The 20088-nt window shown below is 37.4% G+C and overlaps 1 protein-coding gene across 4 annotated transcripts; it reads left to right on the forward strand.

Annotated features, from left to right (window-relative positions):
* The first annotated feature begins 1507 nt into the window (after positions 1–1507).
* Positions 1508–19587, forward strand: PUS7 (pseudouridine synthase 7). Of its 4 annotated transcripts, none has more exons than XM_088533205.1 (17): positions 1508–1628; positions 2262–2652; positions 4285–4381; positions 4481–4582; positions 5491–5635; positions 7611–7628; positions 9972–10083; positions 11068–11145; positions 12822–12950; positions 13197–13322; positions 13629–13690; positions 14067–14227; positions 14992–15118; positions 15735–15836; positions 17547–17676; positions 18547–18638; positions 19409–19587. In XM_088533205.1, the coding sequence occupies exons 2-17, from the start codon at positions 2291–2293 to the stop codon at positions 19543–19545; spliced, it is 1980 nt and encodes a 659-aa protein (XP_088389331.1). In that variant the 5' UTR covers positions 1508–1628; positions 2262–2290; the 3' UTR covers positions 19546–19587. The 4 variants fall into 4 exon arrangements, with proteins under 4 accessions (XP_088389331.1, XP_088389332.1, XP_010223293.2 ...); XM_088533206.1 differs by having other exon boundaries at positions 4285–4369; XM_010224991.2 differs by lacking the exon at positions 7611–7628.
* Positions 19588–20088: the final 501 nt, after the last annotated feature.

Raw genomic sequence — 20088 nt, forward strand, 5'->3', positions numbered from 1 at the left:
CCCGTCCGCAGCCCCCTCCTCCGCGCGTGGCTTCGCCCTGGCGGCACCAGGAGGGCAGGTGGTGCGCGCGGGCTGCTGCTCTGCCGCCTGGACAGGCCGCGTCCACCAGTTTGGGGGTGTTTGGGGCCAGCGTTGAATATTATCGGCAATTTGTGTCATTTAATACGGAATGTCACAACGTCCGTCCCTTTCTCCCCTCTGGCAGGCTCTGGGAAGGGTTCTGGACAAGCGTGCCCAGTTCAGCGCCGTTCGTCATGTGCCGGGATTCATGGAGCCTCCGGGAGCTTCTCCGCACGAGTGTTTTATAGCCAGGGCTCCCCAAGTGTGGGCAGACGCGAGAAGACTCTAGAGATGCTGCTGAACCACTTCTCTTGGCTTTGAGTTGATTTTATTTTTTATTAGAAAGCTTTTATGAAATTTTTCAGTTTGAGAGCAAACCGAAGTTGGCGCTTTCTACTGACGGGTATGTTGGTTTGCCATTTCCTCCTGCATGTGCCTTGTCGTTCCTCTCTTTGGGCATCACACATGCATGTTGTAGGTCTCTTCTTATATCCCTTTCGTCAGTTCCTTATCTTAGCTTCCCTTTTCACTTCTTCGGAGCAAAATATTTCACATGTTCCTAAAACTGTCTTTCCTGTCTGTTTACCCTAAAGTTTATGTGACCTGTACCACTGAAAGTCTTGATATGATTGTCAAGTTAGTAATGAGTCGTCCTTTAAAAACATACTCTTTAAAATTAAATTGAATGTTATCTAGTAGTTGGGAGAAATAATCCAGGATCATGTGTATAGCTCTAAAATACTGCTGTGTGCCACAATCAATTCCTTACTTAACAGCAGAATATTATTAATTTAGAAATTTGCTTGTGTTTTAGTTGAGTGACATTGGGAGAAAGGTGCTATCTTTATCTAATTATAGAAAATATGATCTTCTTTCATAAGCGTAATACTTAAAAACTCTCTCCTGCTCTGCAGCAACTTGTTGAGTGACAATATTGTGCTATGTCACTAGTTTGGTAACACTTTTAAAAGCAGATTTATTAACTTGTCCGTCTAAGTAGCTGTCTCTGCTTCTCTACAACTGCTGATAGCTGGGTTGAGTAGTGGCCAGTTTCCGTAATGATCACATTCATACAGATTCTCAGTATATTTCTTTCTGACGTGTGTTTTTTTTCTAGCATTGTTTATTTCTGTTTTTGGGAGGTTTGGGAAGGGTAGGATCATGTGTATTGGTTTGCATGTAGATATCAGAAGAAGATTCTTCTAAGTGTTATAAGCCATTTATGTAAGTCATAAATTTGGGATTTGCTTGATACTTGCAGAGGGCAAATTCTGCAGAAGTGTTATGAATTCTTGAGCACTGCACACCGTGAAATTTCGCTATAGTCACTGCAGCAGTCGGGAGCTGTTCAGGTGCCTGAAATTCTTCAGGGATATCCTGTAACTCCTAGCACATCATTGAAGGACAGAAGCATCCTTGCAATCTTCTTTTTTCTTTTTTTTTCTTTTTCTCTTTTTTTTTCTCCCCCAAAACTTTCTTCTCTTTTTCAGATCTTAAAATTCTGGTTCCACCGACGCAAGGGTGTCTGCTAAAGTTACCAGTGAAGAGACAGAGTTTTGTCCACCAGCGTGAGTAGTCGCATTCCTCTCCAGGATCATTTCACTTGCTTTTTTTATTTATTTTTTTTTCTGTTTGTCTTGCCTCCTTCAAATGTTTTGTTAGCTCATCCCTTTTGGTCCAAATTGCTCCCCTCTTGAGTTCTGCAAGGGATTATATCTGAGAGGGGGAAAATGGAAGAGATGAAATTTTAGGTTTAGAGGAATGTATCAAGTAAGCTTCTCTCAATCCATGCAAGATGAAGTCTTGGTATAACAAGGAATAATTGAGAATAATCATGTTTAACAGAGAGTTTTGTGGGTGCTAAACTTATATTGACACCATAGTCTTGGTGGAAAGGGATTGGGTATGGTGGGCAAGTGTGATAGTGATGGTAAATGGACTGTTTAGTATTGAATCTTTTTCTGATAGCCTGACATGCACGCTGCCTTGGGTGGGTATTAAGTCCCCTTAACATCTCCGTTCTCTCTTCCCAAGTATATAATGTTTCTAGCTGTACAAATTTCTTGTTATTTGACTTAAAAACACAGAAAATTATGTGGTTTTCCTGAACCATTGCAGGTTGCACAGTCTTGAGAATGATAAGAATATGTATCTGTTTTGCTCTTAAGCAGACAGGAATAAGCCATTCTTCTTGCTCCTAGGGCTTTCAATCCAACACCGTGCCTTAAACATGGAAACTGTAGAAATGACCAGTGTATCCTTGAAACGTCCTCATTCCGAGGATGGTGTGGCCAACGCAGACGAAACTAAAAGACAGAAGATCTCAGAGAAGGATGAGACAGAGAACAACTCTGGGAAGAGCGTTGAGACTGTAACAGAGCAACAGCAAAAATCTCTGCTTCAGAACACAAAAAAACAAATCCCCAGTGAGGAAGGTGAGGAGCAGGAAGATGAAGAGCTAGAGGACAGTGAAGAAGATGGAGATCCAGAGAGCTTTGCAGACATGATGAAGCATGGACTCACAGAAAGTGATGTTGGCATAACTAAATTTGTTAGCTCTCATAAAGGATTTTCTGGAATCTTAAAAGAGAGGTATTTTCTTTGTTTTGTTGTGTTTATTGATGCCTTGTCTTAGCAACTGTTGTTTTCCATTTTCCTTTTCTCATAGGATGCAGTTGAATTGCATGTGGTCATTTGGGAGGCTCATTTCTTTCAGCCTTAACATGAGGAACAGAAAGCAAGATTTTATTTGCCATTTTTTAGCCCTTTTTTTTTTAATTTTTTTTTTATTTTTTTACCTTTCCTGTCAAATGGAAGTCTGAAGAAGAAAGCTCTGCACGTTTGGAAATAGATGATTATAGTAACCTTTGCTATTTGCCTTTGGTTTTTGCAGAGATAAAAGCATAAAGTTTTTTTTTTAAAGTGTACCTACCTTTTACACAATACTTCAGTGCTTATAAAGATGGATAACAGTGTTGAAGACCATGGTCTTCATTTCTTCCTTGCTTTTTGTGTTAAAGTGGCTGAGTGCATGTCCTGGCAGATGGTCCTTCTGACTTGAAATAGCACTCTGAGTTACGCCATCATTTACAGAACACAAAAGCAAGGAAGTTTATAGGTTAGGGTGTGGAATCCTAATTATATTCTTAGTAAGCTCCTTGGTTGCTAGTAGATTTTTGATTTTGTGAAACTTTTTGTGTGTGTTTTTTTTTTGTTGTTGTTGTTTGCTTTAATAATAGCAGTTTTTCAGCAGAGGGAATGCAAATAAAAAACCCTCTGAAGAGAGCATCCATTACTGTCTTAACTTAGTAAAGCAGTTAAGCCTACTTTGCCATAGACACTAAAAAGTCAGTTTTAGTCAGTTTTATATACTGGTTTCATATATAAGCCATCTTACATAACAAAATGTACATAAGATAGTCCTTATTTATATATTTAAACTTTATGTACCACATAGAAGAGTGAGCATAATCCTCCCCTGGTGAACATGATCTGTGTTCAGCTAACTGCCCTCTCTGAGATTTTTTGATTTCAAGCAGAAGTGGTCAGAGATAGAGCCATGTGGTAGAGGTTTTTCCTTGAACCTAGTTTGTAGCACTTCTAACTAATTTGATCCTGATATTTGTATGGTAATTGTCACTAACATGTCTAGACAGCTACAGGGAATAGGGCAGTGGACTTGTAACAACACTCCTAAGGAAGTGGTTCTGCCAGTGTAATGTACACATGCACAGAGGTATGGTAAATGTAGGCTTGGATAAAATAGAAACATTCCCATGCTGAAGCTGTATTCCGCTTTCAGTGTTTCATAAGCCAAACCTTTGGGGGTTTTGTTTTTGTTTTTCTCTTTACAAGCAGTTGCTAGGTAAAAATAGAGTTAGGATCTTTTTACTATTGGACGTAGTGACTTGGTTTAAGATATGACAGTCAAATTCTAAGGATATGAATTACTGATCTCTGAAAGTTAGTAAGGAAGTGGCTCAGAATAATGACAGCAGTTGTTTGGCTATTTGCATAGAAGTCTACTTTGTTTAAAGCAGTAGACGTTCTGCTGTGTTCTCTTGGTGTGTTTTTTGAGGGGCAGAAATATGTAAAGCTCTCTGATAGCTTAAGTTTCTTTCATGCACTCCTGAACGAATTTTGGTAACAAACAGCTTCTTGGAGAGGGACTTCGTGCTTTTTTTTTTTTCCCATGCAGTCTTAATGCGTGTTTCTTCCTATCAGATACTCGGACTTCGTTGTTCATGAAATAGCAAAAGATGGACACGTGAGCCATTTAGATGACTTTTCTGTGCCTGTGGATAATGAGGTAAATTCTGAGGTAAAGATTTGATGACAACTGTGCTCTTAAAAAAAAGAAAAGAAAGTTGAGAGCCCTGAAATTGTTCTATGTGAATTACTGTTTCTTTTTTTTTAACAGGACCCATCAGAAGAAACATTTACAGTTTTGTCAGATGAAGATAAGAAGCGTTTAGAGGAGCTCCAACTTTTTAAGAACAAGGAAACTAGTGTCGCAATAGAGGTAAAATTAACAAAAAGCGTGAATTTTGCAGAGAAGAGGGCATAGGAGTGAGTGAGTGACTGGAAGGTACATGCTTTCTGGTGCATATAAGGTGTAAGAGTAGTTTGAACTTGGTATAACAGTTGGTAATACAGAAATGTTTCCAGTTTAGGGTGAAATTCTGTAAAGCCTTACTCAAGCCTTGAACTCAAATCCATACACGAGTAGTCATTTTGATTTCAATGGAGTTATACACCTGAACTTAAGCGTCTCTTAATTTTTGTGTTAAAGTTCTGGATTTTTGTCTAGAAGTATTTTATAGGGTCATTATATAAGAAGGATTAAATAAATATCCATCCTGATAGAAAAACTATTTCCAAGGTCAATATGTAGTAATTTAATAAAAAAGAGGAAAAATATGGTATTCTGTAAAAAGAAAAATAAAAAGGTGCAATTTTTTTAAAAAGGTATTTTTAAACATCCCAATAATCCATATTTGAAGAACTACTGAGATACATTGGGAATAAAGAAATCAGTAGGATTTTAAGCTTGACAATTTCATATAAGCATTCCTATATTGAAGAATCTTGGTCTTTTTTTCTTTAATTCGTATCAAAAAAAGGGGGAGGAGGGGTTTCAGAATTAGCCCATAAAGATGAAATTTTGTTAAGCATAAAATAAGTAAATTACTCTTGTGAGTCTTTGTTTACTAATATTGACACTGGGGCTAGTACCAGAGTTAGTGCTTTATTTTTCAAATTAATATTAACGAGTACCAAACTTATTAATATGAGGCCAGACTGTTTAATATGATTCAATATTTTAGTGTGTTTCAGGTTTTCTTTAAGTATACAAAACTTGAGCTCAGAAAGGATCCTTCTGTGTTTGTGTTACTTTTTTTTTTTTTTAATGTATGTATGTTAACACAGGTAATTGAAGACAGCAAGGAAAAAAGAACTGTTATTCACCAGGCTATAAAGTCTTTGTTTCCTGGGTTGGAGACCAAAACAGAAGATCGAGATGGGAAAAAGTACATTATTGCTTATCATGCTGCTGGGAAAAAAGCACTAGCAAGTGAGTTTCAGTACCACAGTAGTTGGGTAAAGTAAACGCTAAATCTAAACTAAAAATCATCTTTAAAAATTACTCTAACTTAGTCCAACAATGTTTTTTTTTTCCTTCTCGTTGCACCAAGACGGTGCATCTGAATAGCTGGGAACACAAGAGAGATTTCCTACCATAGTTGGCTGAAATTCAATTTTAGATTTGCGCCCATTTTTAATTTCCAGATCATTAATCAAATATAATTATAAATATAGGATTCTTTACTCTTACAATGAGAATAGGTGAAATAGGACTTTATTTTATATACTGTTGCAATTCATCTTTTTTGAACTTACCTGGATCCTTAAATATTTGCATATTTTGGAAGTAAGGGGTTGTAAATGAAGCTTGACCCGCGAAATCTGGACATTCTTGAATATCCATGACAAAACTCTCAGTGACTTGAATAAGGACAGGAGCTGCTGGTTTTCTCAAAAGTATAGGTTTATACAAACACAGTATATTTACTGTGGTCTTTAAGATAGTTTTGGTTTATCAGGTTAGTTTTATTCCAAAGCTAATCATATTTTCAGAAAATGGAACTTACTTAGTTTATATTATAGTTACTCTTCTGAAAATACAAATAAGGAATAATATTGTATTTTGAAAATCTTGTACCTAAATATAACTAGATCTCATTTTGATTACTGAGGATAAATTAATGTGTTCCAGATCTGTTATGCTATTAGTGTTTAGTTGCTTCTGTAAGTCCAGAGAATTGTCTAATGCACAGAATTTTGTGCATTTGACTAAAGGTATTAGTGTTTGGTTCGGTTTTGTTTAAACTCATTTCATTTCAACCTGCAGATGTAAGATGTAAATCTATTCTTTTTACTTTGAAGAGAAAGGAGATGGAGAAAGAAAAAGGAAATAAGATAATTGAAAAGTTTAAATAAGAACATCTCCACATTCGATTCAGTTTGCTTCTTTCAGGGACTTTTCCTAAGCGAATATGGGAATGTACAAATTAGGTGTAAATTATGTGTTGTGTATTCTGTTCAACTATGTTTAGGAAACTTGTATGTTTGCATGCTTTATGCATGGAGTAAGTTACCAAGCACAAAATTCTCTTCAGCCAGTTTCATTTTGTGTTGGTTTGTAATATTTTCCCCTCTACTTTTCCCTTTGCTGCTTTTATTTTTTAACCATTGTTACAGTCAAGTTGTTCTAATTAAGCTGTCTGTCTTGGTTAAGAGATACCGAATTAAAGAAGCTAAGTATTCGTAGTACATTGAAAATAATTCAGTGGTACATCTTTAGAGCTAGAACATTGTCTGGAGCACCTTCTTGTGATGCAGGGGATCATCTATTAAAACTTGGATAAAGTTGTGATGCTACAGACATTTACCTGTTCAAGCTGGTTTTTGTAGTTCAGCCAGTGTGTGTAAATGCTTGTGAATTCAGGGTTTGAGAGAGCAAGATTTATTTATTAAGTCAGGATTATATCTGTCTTTTGTGTTCGTACAGCCAGTAACATGTATCAGTCCTGAGTGGGTCCTGAGTAGGCAAGAAACATTTTAGGAGCACATAATATTCAAATATACCTGAGAGATCTGTTTTCTTTTGCATTCAGTGTAAAAGGTTACCAGAGTACTTTTCTAAAAGTTAAAATCAGAAGCTGTTTTTTGTCAGTAGTAAGTCCGTAGCCCAAATACTTTAAATTCTGCCTTAATAAATTGTCAGTAAATTGCTGTTTTGTCATCGTCCACAAATGAAGTTTGTTGCATCTCTGATTGAAGCTTTCCATACGTTCACCGTTTGCCTCTGCACGATTCCATTGCATAACTATCCAAATTGCTGTCATCCACCACCTAACTGTTGGATGCTGCCTACAGCATAAACAATCCCATAACCATAAACCTGCATGTTCACCTCTAAAAACCCTTCAACAGTTTAAAAATTAAATGCTGCTCTTTTGTGCTCTTTACGCTCTGCATTGGGACAGAGGTCAGAACTGCAACAGGTAAGAGATGTTGACATTTCATGCTAAAAAAAAAAAATGAAATGCCAACTATTGTGACCTCCTAAATAGTGCTAAGAATGGCCAAAATAATAAAATATAACTCTAAAAAAAAACTTACAAAACATATAAGTAAGATTTTCAATTCTCAATTCTCAGAAATAGACAATATTTTGCTGCCTCTTTGTTAGTGTAGCGACCCTAGTCATTCAGTTCTGTTCAGAGGAAGGCTGCCAGCGAGAAGTTACAGGAAAGACCAGGATTGATGATACTGTTTGAAATCTATGGTGAATTTCCCTTTGATTTCATTAAGCCAAAGCTTTGACCTTTAGAACCTGTTTTCAGTGCCATCATCTGGATTTAGTCAACTTCAAAACAAGCATCTCACATCCTGATGCTAAAAAAATGCAAGTTTCTAGCCCTCAGATTGCAGCAAAAGGTTTGAAAAAAGGTTTGAAAAGTATGATTTTACTGTCAAATATGTAGCATGACTCTGAAAAATAGCAATAAGGAAAACAAATTGTCACTCATCCGTCTATTCCATTGAATAATTTCAGGTGTTAGTTGAGGAACAGTTAAATCTTGAGCCTGTAGCCGCAGCCTTTTCACTCCTGGCGTGGAGGGGCAGCGCTGTGGACGGGCTCCTGGCTGTGGTGGCCAAACCATGCGGAGGCTGCTGGTAAATTGCACCTAAGATGCGTTAGTCTGGCTTTGACTAGGGCCCTGTTTGTGAAGGCTCCATGAGGCTGAACGAGATGGAGTAGTTCACGATTGAGAAATACTCCGGTTGGAGATGACTTCCCTTGCAGATCATTGTCCGTTTTTCTCTCTTCTGCTCTAGTGAATGAATCCTTCATGAAGGTTTCTTGCTTTCCAGACTGAACGCAGTGTTTCATTGAGTGTGTTTAAGGATATGCATCAAAGGAAATCGATTGGAAAGCAGGCCAACAAGATCATGAGGCCCCTTAGCAGCTTTTTGATCACAGTGTCCAGATGAGGTCCTAGAAAACTCCTTAGTATTTTAGGGCGGGGGGAGACTTGTTTTGAAACCAGTAGTGCAAGGCAGGTGCTACAGTAATTAAGTGATTAACATATATAGGATATTCTGTACTGTTCCATGAGAAATGGTTTTGACAGAAGCAGTTGCAGGGATAACAATTTCTCAAAAAAGGCAAGAAGGTGTCTTTTATCAGCAAGCTTAATGAGATTTCAACATATTCACTACCTGCATGGATATGTGGGTTTTATTAGACTTACATGAACAGACTAGCAGCGTTTCCTAAGGACTGTCTTCTGCTGTTGGTGTTGATATATTGCAATAGGGCAGGCTTATTTATTTGGCTTTTACTGTTAAGAAAGGAGCTTAGGCCGTTCTTGTATAAAAACAGGTGGGTCTGCTTTGTGGCCACCAAGAGAAAAGGGATTTTTGTATTAAATAGGAAAAGAAACTGGGTCCTGTTCTTATTAAAGGAAGAATTGGTGAATGAGGATCATAGGATCAATCCCCCTTCCCAGTAAATGCAATCAACAGTAAATAATTGTAAAATGAAAGCTTGATGTCATTGCTAAATGTGGTGGTAGTTTTGCTCCCCTTTCCACCAACCCTCAGATAATTATTCAGTGCTGTAAATCTCTTCGTCTGCAAGGGCTGAAGTTCTCTCTCCCTTCAGCATTCTCTTAGCATGGCACAGGATCTGCTTTGAATTATTTGATAAAGTTTTTATTTTGGCAGATTTACCTCTTTCAAAGGACTTTTCTTTTCTAACATTAATCTTAAATATTTTTTTCTAATATATTTTTTAGATCTTTTTAACGATATAACAAACACTCTTCTATTGCATGCAAGAAAAAATCTGACAGAGCTAAATATCACATCAGTAATGCAGTGTGGGGAGTATTGTGGTCTTGACGTAAGCAGTGGTGTGGTGGTCCTCATCTGTTACCTTCAGCGGGTATTAGAAGAAATGTAGAGTGGTTTTATTGCTGAAAGTCAGCGCACAGAAAATGCTTCTGAGGAGCTTAATCGGGCAGTAAGACAATTAAATTGCTGGAGAAAAAAAACAGATTATTTAATGCAAAGGAAAATCCTCATTTGTTAGAGCTTTCTGAAGTAACAAGATTGATATCCTTTACATAGAAAAGTACACAGCCCGCTGGAAGGGCAGGAGGTGCTTTTCAAGTGTTTGCCAGCTTTAACGGTCAGTATTGTTATTATATTTATTTTTAAGAAGATGGAAACTTTGACAAATCACAAATGCATATCTGCTTTAGATGGACATGCAAGCCAACAAAATTGATTAAATTAAAAAATGAAACTTTCATAATTTAAACTTTCTGTTTTTGAAGATCCAAGAAAACACTCTTGGCCAAAATCTAGGGGAAGCTACTGCCATTTTGTGCTGTACAAGGAGAACAAGGATACCATGGATGCCATTAATGTGCTATCAAAATTTTTGAGGTAAGACTATTTGGCTAACATGCAGTAATCTCCTAAATATTTCATGTTACTATGAATGTTATGATTGAAGAGTATGTGAGAGCAATAGAAGAGATTATTGTCATCTAATTTTTAGCCTTTGTAAAAAAAATTATTTAAAATATCAAATTTGAAAGTTTCAAGTTTTGAATGGATGGAAGAATGCAATAAAATAATCCCAGATTGTAATGTGAACATAATGCATTTTAAAATTGAATCAGTTCAGTGGTCTATTCCTAGGGAAGCTTTCCTACTTCTCTCTGCTTCCCTTCATCTTTCCCCTCCAGAAATACCTGTTTACACTTCAGACTCTAATCAGTGTAATGCTAGTATTTGTATTTATATAGTTTGACAAAATATTATATGTGTAATGGCAATCCTGCTGTCCTCTGGTATCCCCAGCTGAATTAGCCGGAAGAAATTCCTATATAAACAGGCTGTAAAATGCAATGTGGAAAGAAACACGTTTTAAATTAACTTCTCTTACTTTCACATAATATGCATGCATGGTGTTCGGATAGGCATATTATTTGAAATTTGAAGGAGAAATTTCTGGATTTTTATGCACATTCTTCCACTGTGCGGATGTGTATAAAGAAATGCATCAAAGATCATATTTTGAAAGAGCAATTGTGCTATATGTGAATCTGTTTACATATAACAGTATCTGATAATTAAAAGAGGAAAGTTTTCCTATATTTTATATATTTACAGATGAGATTAGAAAATGTCATATATATTCTGCAGTGTCTGCAATAACTTTTTATGTTGTTTGAACAAAATATAACAAAAACGTTGAGTTTATTTTTTAGATCTGTTTTTGATATAATAGAGAAACCAATAATTCTTTCTAGTTATGCTGAAAATCAATTGTCCAATCTGTGTTAACATTAGTATGTGTGTATATATATATGTGTATATATGTGTATATATATATACATTATGTTTTTTACTGTTGCTTTTAAGAGTGAAGCCAAACATCTTTTCCTACATGGGAACTAAAGATAAAAGGGCTATAACAGTTCAAGAGATTGCTGTTCTTAGGTAAGTGAAAATATAGTGGAGCATTGACATTCCTCACATGATAGCTTAACTGCCTTGCTAAAGGCTCTGAAGACTCTTGTTTCAGGAATACTCTTTACTATGCATGCTGTTTAAAAGCAGTATTTGTTCTTAACTTACACTCTGAGGCAGAAAGCAGTTTTGTGTGTAACACAAATGGCAGATTCAGCTCACTCAAACGTCAAGTGTCTTAATGAAGGCACATTGTACTCTTTTATTTGATGATGATTGCTAATATTTTCAGTGGTCTATTCTTGAGCTGCACGTGGGGCTTTGTTTGAAGCAGTGAGCCAAGTACACGCTCTCATGCCGCAGGACTCTCACGCAGCAGCAGCAAACAGAATGAAGTGATGAAAATTCACCCCCATTTCTTTCCTGATTTTTGTTTCCCCCTTCCTCCAGTTTTCCTTTCTCACTGAACTCTCCGAGCAGCTCTGAAGAATGTTAAACACTGTCTTTGCTCATCTGTGAATATACTCTCATAAGTAGCCCATTGAAATAAAGCAAAATTATTTTGGCATACTCCAAGATAATTATGTTTCCTTGGCACTGCAAATTAGTGCTACATCAATGACAGAGTAATAGGTGCCCTGCAGTCAAGCTTTACAGTATCTGTTTAGCTGATTTGAATATTCTGTCTCCTTTACTTTTACAACTCCTTGAAAACCACACTTGTCAAGTGGAGGAGTTCTCAGATTTGAGAGGTTAGAACCAGCAATTTGATCAAGTCCTTGTAAAAGGAGGGCATTCTCCCAGGGGGTTGCACGTGCGTATGTTTGCTCATGTAAAAAGAATTGCTAATTCATGTCAGAAGCCTCAAATTATCATTCCTGAAAGGCAAGTGTGCCAGTTGAGGATGATCAACCAAACTTCTGATCCAGCCATCTCTGTTGCTGTTCTGTAGTCTGTAACATCAAATGTAATGTAACATCCAAGAGCTTCAGTGCGTTGTAAGCAGTGACTGGGGGAAAAACTATCTATTCTGGTGTCTGTTCAATCCTGCTGGACTACTGACCCTTCCATATAGAACAGGGGAAAGATGGGGTAGAAGAGTAGAGGTCCTGGTATCAGCCCACTCTGAAACGAGTATGCTGGCCATGCTCATCCATGAGCTGGTCAATCCTGGTGTAAATTTTGCTCTAGAATGCAAAGGAAAAAAATATGTTTCCAAAACTGCTAGCAACAAAAACGAGAACTGCAGGAGTGACAAATAGATTTCGTATACCTTTATCTGCATTAAGCTTACACAGAGGCTAGTTACTTAGTTATGCATTTGAAACTGTGTTAACTTCAGTGCATTCAGGGTGTATGTACTCAAAGCTGTGAAGAACCAGTGTACTTCAATATTACAATTCTTTTTTTTTTTCTCTTGCGTGCATATTCTAACATAGCTATTAAAAACATAGAATGTGAAAGATGTGAAAATATGCACAGTATACACTTTGTCTTGTATATATAAACCTTAAGAAATACCTATCTTTCCCTTTCAGATACTTGGCATAAATATTTTGAAGATAATGGTAGAAAAATGATAAAGCTGAATCTGGTTACTTATTAAAGCATTTACTTCTTGTCTTCAAGTGCTGGTACTTCCATATTTGGTTAACTATCTGCTTTTCTAAGCATAGTCTGATCAGTGCTGCTCTGTTTCTTTTTAGGATCACTGCACAAAGACTTGCTCATTTGAATAAATGCTTGATGAATTTTAAATTAGGAAACTTCAGTTACAAGAACCACCCACTGAAATTAGGAGAACTGCAAGGGAACCATTTCACTGTTGTTCTCAGGTAATGTGTTAGTATGTATTTAAGCAGTTCTGTTAGTGTGTTTTCTTTCCTTCTTTTTCAAATCATGGGATATCAGTGCATATAACCTTACAACAAAGAAGTAATTAGGAATTGGAAGGGGTCTTCTGAATTTAGTAATTGTTATATACATTGATGCTGAGCTTTAATACTGTGGGGATTAAAAAAGTACTATGAGATATTAAAAGCCTGTATACAACAGAATGATGTTTTAAAATATGTTGCTAGAAACATAACAGGAACTGATAACCAGATAGAGGAAGCAATGCAATCTCTCAGGGAAATTGGATTCATTAATTACTATGGAATGCAAAGATTTGGAACTACAGCCGTTCCCACATATCAGATTGGCAGGTACGTGTTGTTTTCATTCTGTCTTTCTGTTTGGGTTATTTTTTATTACTATTATTTTACTGTATCCTTATATAACTTCTAATTTATTTCTGGGAAAGTTTTTCTATCATATTGCCTGTGCCAGTTTTAATTTTGACTTGAGAAAGAACTAGTTTTTGAGGTTGTTCCAGCATATACCTTACATAACATTACTTCACGAATATTACGTAAATCCAAACATTAATACTGCTTTCTTTGGGTAAATTTATTACATAATTAAAATATATTTAAGTTCATTCTTAATAAACTTTGCCATTTGAATTTTAGAGCTATTCTGCAGAACAACTGGACTGAAGTAATGGATTTGATATTAAAACCACGACCAGGAGGTAAGGACTAAATATTTCAAGTATTTCTATCTGTTTGTCTCTCTCTTTTTTGAGAGTGTCTGGATTGTCTCTGTCATATCAGCATGCAAGTCAATTTACCAATACTTCTGAAAAACCAAAGGTTAACACTTCCAAAAGTGGTAATTTTTTCCTCTTTCCCCTATAAAACAATGCATTGCATTTAAATCTAGTAGCACCTAGTATAATTCCTCAAAACCGTTTTATTTCCTAAATATACACAAAATATGGTGGGAAGACTGGTGGCATGTGCTAACACTAATTATTCTAATTAAAATTATATTTTTTCAGTTATAACCAGAAAGTGAGAAGAATGTTTTTTTTGGTATAGTTAGAATACTTCACATTCTCGTTCTAGCTGAGAAAGGATACTTAGTAAAATGCAGAGAAGAATGGGCAAAGACTAGGGATCCAGCAGCAGCCCTCAAGAAACTGCCTGTAAAAAGGTGTGTGGAAGGACAGCTTCTCCGTGGCCTCTCAAAGTATGGAATGAAGAACATAATCTCTGCATTTGGCATAGTGAGTGTAAAAGTCTTGCGGCATGTTTATTTAAATAAGCGTGCTGGGTTTGTCGTGATGGTTTTGTGATGCGTTTGAAATAGACTAACAGATGGTTAATAAGGGTGAGGGTAAGTGTAAATCTTTACATTTTTCCTGCCTGTTGGCTTGAAGTACTGCTACATGGTAACATGTGACATCTGTAATCAGTGTATGCATAACGAGCTCCCCACTACGTTACAGTTGGTAACCTGAGGATTGTGCAAAAATTCAGTATCCATTTTTTGTTGTCCTGCTTTAAAAGTGTGAATCAAACTCATATTGTGCTAACGAAACCACCTGGCGTTGAGATAATGGGCTCACTATCATTTTCAAGTACTGTAATCAAGACTGACAACTCTTCAGAGAAAATGCCTCTTCACCAGCAGGTTACTGGGACCTGTGTTATCATTCTGCCCCAACACCTGCAAAGTTTACTTAAGATACCAGGAGGCTGAGTATGAACTCAGTGTGTCATACCAGCCATCTGTTTGATAAGCTGTTTAATAAAAAATAAAACTACTTTTTTGATATTATTATATTGGTATGTATTTTGGTATTATATAATCTAAGCACAGTTCTTGTGTGGATTTTAAATGTATAAAAGTACAATTTCCTCATGTTCCCTTCATCCAAATTATGAGGTTGGAGAAGGTAATATTTCAAATATATATATATTTTTGGGGAGGATATGATGGAGAGAAAATAATACTTCTCTTTCTCTTTCCTTTTTTCCTTATCTCCAGATACCAAGAAATAATCGTTTAATGTATATTCATAGCTACCAGAGTTATGTATGGAACAATATGGTGAGCAAAAGAATAGAAGACTATGGTCTTAAAGCTGTACCAGGAGATCTCATACTTAAAGGAGGTAAAGCTAGACTGACAAAAAGCTAGCGATGCTTTATAGTCCAAATTACAAAACAAATTCCAAGCATGCAGTGTCACATAAACACATCTTCTATTTTCTTTCTTTCAAGTCCATTGACTTTTGAATTATTGGCCATTTTTATCAAATTTTGAAAGCAAGTGGGAGTCCTATATTACACTTAAGGGGGTGATCTGTTTGCTTGTCCAAATCAGTAGTTTGATGGGGTGGAGACTATGAGGGAATGCTTCCACTGAAGGAAAGAACAAGCACAGGCCTTGTTGATCTGCGGAGAACCATAGAAGAAAAGATGTTATGAATGCTTTAATCACACTATTTTTTTATCTACTTTTTTTTTTTTTGTAAGTGGAGACAGTACTCAGTCAAAACTTTCTTCATTCAGATTTTTCTGAAACTTCCCTGTGGTGAGGGGATCCGTAATATTTCCAGTTAGTGGGTTGTTCATCTAACAGTCTTTATTTCATTTAGCTTTAAAAGTTATTGGAAACCTTGCTGTGATTCCACTATTACTGAGAGCCTTAAAAAATGCCTTTTTTTTTCTTTTTTTTTTTTCTTTTTTTTTTTACTGGTTACTTTTATTTTTCTCATTTGACTGTAGCCACAGCAGTTCATATTGAAGAAGATGATGTTGATAACTACACTATCCATGATGTTGTGATGCCGCTGCCTGGATTTGATGTAATTTATCCAAAGCATAAAAGTAAGTTGAATGTTAACCCACACAGTCACTCTGAAAATGCACATCTTTTTCTAAGATCACGTAGATTCTTTGAGACCAGGTTTCAACCAGTTCTTCACCATCAAGTAGTCCAGCCAAGACACTGCAGCAACATGTCAGAAACCTTCCTCAAGGTCGTGCTCTGCTCTGAGGCAGACAACATCCACTGCTCTCCCTTTATTCATAGAGCTAATAATTTTATTATAGAAGGCAGAGATGTTGATTTACCATTAGCATATGCATGCTGCATGTTCTCAATCATGACCTTCTCCTCCCTGTGCTCAGAAAAGTGTTCAAGAGGCGTTGCTCCTTGATTTTCCTAGGAACCAAAGTGTAGGGGATCTGTAGTTCCCTAGGTCATGCTTTTTGTTCTTTTCAAAGACAGGTGCAAGATTAGTCTTTTACTAATTTTACTAATGCGGTTACTCCACAGGGAACTCCCTTGATCTCCATGACATTTCAATGACAGAGAACAGCATTACAGTGACACGAGCCAGCTCTTGTTCATTCTTGTTAGTCAGGACTGAGGCAAAAGACTTAGCAGCCCACGTTTTCCTTGCATTCCTTTGCTGCTGATGTTGCAATTAAGCTCTTCTTAATTGCTCTTGATGTCTGCTGCCAGTTTCAACTCTAGCTGAGCACTCTTTCCTAACACTGTTCTTTGCCTGGACAACGCTTGTATGTTCTTCCTTTGTAACCTGTCCTGCGTCTGATTTTCTACATTCGAGAGCAGTCATGAATATCCTGTTTTGCCAAACCAGTGGCATTCCCTCCTGATACATTTCCTCGTTTTCCTGAGTAATGGGTGAAACTGTTCTTGGAAAAGGTTGTCCTTGAAGACCAGTCAACTCTTTTGAGATTCTTTGCCTGTCAGAACTAAGTTCCCCAAAATCCCATTTACCACTTGCTGCTGAAGTATTTTGGAAATAACAATCTGTTTGAGATAAGGTGTGGCACTGAACCACATTTCTTCAAAGATGGAAAAGAGAGGTGAAATTTTTAATATTTTAATATATTTATAATGTGATTTGCCCTTAGTAAGTTAAAAGTTATTCCTCCTGGAAACTTCCCAAATGGATGGAAGTAATGCTGGAAATTGTACTGCAAAATAAAGACATCAAACTGCATGTTAGTTGCAGTGCATCCTTGTATTTCCATTGCTAACCTTCTCCCCAGCATGTGGACATATACAGACACTTACTTAAGGTTACAAGAGCAGTGGCCCATCCTTTTGGCCATTCAGTTAGAGGTACTTAGCGCTCCCTATCAGCTAACTTCTTCAGAGGGCTTTAAAAATAAAACTAAAACTTATTTCAGTCTTTGCTGCTTTTTCAAAAAAAAATGGGTACTCTAGCCACCCTTTTTTTCCCTCCCCCCATATAGTTGAGATGGTCCTGTGTCACTAAGTGAAGTGTCAATAAAATGTTTCATATAAATTTTGTTTTCAGCTTATATTCAGCTTACTTTTGATAGGCAGGCGAGATTCTGGATTCCTTGGCTCTACTAATCAGGTTTTATAAGAAAACATTTTAAGTAATACAATTTGTGATACATAATTTTAAACTTCTGTCTAGTATTTATTACACATGCTGAAGATCACTGGAAAACAAGGGAAAGGATGTTATATAAATCCAGTTTTGCTGAAATTGGCCATACTACCCAGTCTCTGCCTAAAGTTTTCCTTTCTTGCAGTTGGTGAGGCCTACAAGGAAATGCTAGTAGCCGACAATCTTGATATCAACAATATGAGGCATAAGATTAGAGATTATTCACTTTCAGGAGCGTACAGAAAAATCATCATTCGACCTCAGAATGTCAACTGGTGAGTAGGAGGATGAAGGAAATTACACTTGAGTTGACAGCGTAGAGTGTGGCTAAGAAAGAACCATTAGATGATGGTGCATACATGTAGACCAGAACAGAGGCAACAAGGAATCTTCGATCATCTTCCTCACATTTTCACACAGTTGAACTTGAGCCTTATTTTGTCACTGATCCTCTGGTTCTGTGAGATGCGTTAGTGTCGAGATGTTTGTCTGGTTGTTAATATTCCTTGCAATAAGGGCTTGCCCAAACACTTCACAGATAATTAATCATTCACGTTGAAACCACAGCAGATAGTACAGACCAGGTGTCTTGGCAATCTTACTATAAAAAAAATTGGCCTGCAATAGCCTGCAAGTCAATCATTTGTATTACTTAAATATGTTAAATCACTATTATGAGGGATACAACCTAGTTGTAATATCAGAACTGAATATATATCGTTTAGAGAGAATACTGTACAAATCTGCAGAATGACCTGATTCTTTTTTACACAGAAAAGAATGTGGAGGATTTTGGAAGGAGACAAAATAATGAAATACATGCATTTTGTTCTAGTTACTGCTGATTTTTAGAGCTTATCTGCTTTCCTAGCTATTTTTTAAGCATCCTTTTGAAAGTCAATGTCATTCTTTCTATAACTTCATAAAATTCTGATATTCCATGAAGGGGGGGAAGCTGAGTTACGTAAAGAAATTTCTCCCTAGTTCATTATTTTCTGATGATTTTAGACATCAGCTTTACCAGTTACTGCACCATAAAAGTACCTTCCTTAATTTTTATTGGAGAATCATTCCATCTCCAGGATATTTTTGTAGCTGCCAAATTTAAATAATAATAATAATAAAATCTTTTGTATATTATAAAGGGAGGTTGTTGCATATGATGATCCTAAAATCCCACTATTTAATACGGATTTGGATAAGCTGGAAGGAAAACCAGTACCAGTTCTCCCTACAGGTAAGTTAACATTTCTGCTGATGTTGGTAGAACAGATATTTGATCTTACTATTCTTTCCAATTGCAACATACTGTAAGCTGCTTTAAAGAGCTTACTGTTAGGTAATGATATAAAAAAGAAAGCACCCAAATTTAGGTGTCTGAATAAAGACTTTTATTCCTCCCCCCCCCCCCCCCCCCCAAAAAAAAAACAAAAAAGTACAAGCAAATTCCTCCAGCAGTCTGTGTTGACTGTTGCATTTTCTTACCAGTCTTTGGAAAATGAGATATGAAAAATCTTGGAAAATGCCTATGAAATGTACATAGAGAAGGTAGAATTAAACCACAAAAAGGCTGCAGGCTTGAGCACTTTCAGAAGAGACCATTCAAATACTTAAGTCAACTGAAATTTTTTAAAAAAACTTTGGGAACATGATCTGCTGACTCTACTTCCCAGAAAATACAAGGTTGAAATGACTAGGAATCCAGTTTTGAAAGGATTTTTTTTTCTTTTAAAACAGAAAACAAAAATACCCTACTCGCACAAAATTGGTAACTGTATATTTGGATAGGTCTTTCTGTTGTATAGTCACTTCCTGATGAGAGATGATGTTAAATGGGAGTTATTTTATGAAATTTCAGTTTATTCCACACTGTATTACGGTATGGATTGTAAACTGGGTTTGGTTTTAGAGTTTGATGTCCACTTTTGATGTAATCCGGGATAAGCACTTTCTGTGGTCTTAACAGCCTGTTCTTGTCTGTATTTCCGGCCACCTCCGACACGACAGAGGGCAAATTCAGGGCGCTGAAGATGGAGTTCTCCCTCCCACCATCCACGTATGCTACGATGGCCATTCGAGAAGTGCTGAAAATGGACACGAGCATAAAAAATCAGACACAGCTGAACACTACCTGGTTGCGCTGAATGTACTGTAGAAGGAGTTATCACCTATAAAGAGTTTTACTACTTAAACGTTCTGGACAAATCTTTAAAGAGCAGTAGCAGGAGATCTGTATTTTTTACAGTTTTTATTAGTGCAAGAAGCGGCGCTCGCTCCGCTGCGAGGCGGGGCAGTAACGCAGCGCGCGCCGGCCTCACGGGCGCCCCCTGAGCGGGGAAGCCGCGGCGGGAGCTGCGTCACGGCCGCGGCGGGAGGGCGCATGCGCGGCGCGCGCGCACGTGACCGTCGTGGCGGCGCCGCCGGCGTGGCGGGGGCGGGCGGCAGGTGAGTGAGCGCGAGCGCGCGGCGGGCCCGGAGGCCGCAGCCCCGGGGGCCCCGTCCCGGTGCCCCGTCCCGCTCCCCCCGCGCCCCCCGCCGCCCTTCCTGCCGCCCCTCCTGCCGCCCCGTTAGCCCCGTAAAGCCCGGATGTAGAGAGCGCGCTTTTAAACGTGGGTTGTGAAGTGGAATTAAAAGCCTGGGTTGCCAAACAGCCAAGCAAGCGTCCTTGCTTTCTTTCCTCTTTTGTT

The sequence above is a fragment of the Tinamus guttatus genome, unplaced genomic scaffold (genome assembly GCF_059628265.1).
Source record: "Tinamus guttatus ecotype Peru unplaced genomic scaffold, ASM5962826v1 Tinamus_guttatus_pri_ptg000489l, whole genome shotgun sequence".
Lineage (NCBI taxonomy): Eukaryota > Metazoa > Chordata > Aves > Tinamiformes > Tinamidae > Tinamus > Tinamus guttatus.

What these genes read in the sequence shown, in the direction of transcription:
- PUS7 (XM_088533205.1), top strand. Translation starts at nt 2,291, where the DNA reads ATGGAAACTGTAGAAATGACCAGTGTATCCTTGAAACGTCCTCATTCC. An exon ending in AAACTAGTGTCGCAATAGAG is followed by an intron (nt 4,583 to 5,490) that starts GTAAAATTAACA and finishes ATGTTAACACAG; the next exon opens with GTAATTGAAGACAGCAAGGA. An exon ending in CAAGAGATTGCTGTTCTTAG is followed by an intron (nt 11,146 to 12,821) that starts GTAAGTGAAAAT and finishes GTTTCTTTTTAG; the next exon opens with GATCACTGCACAAAGACTTG.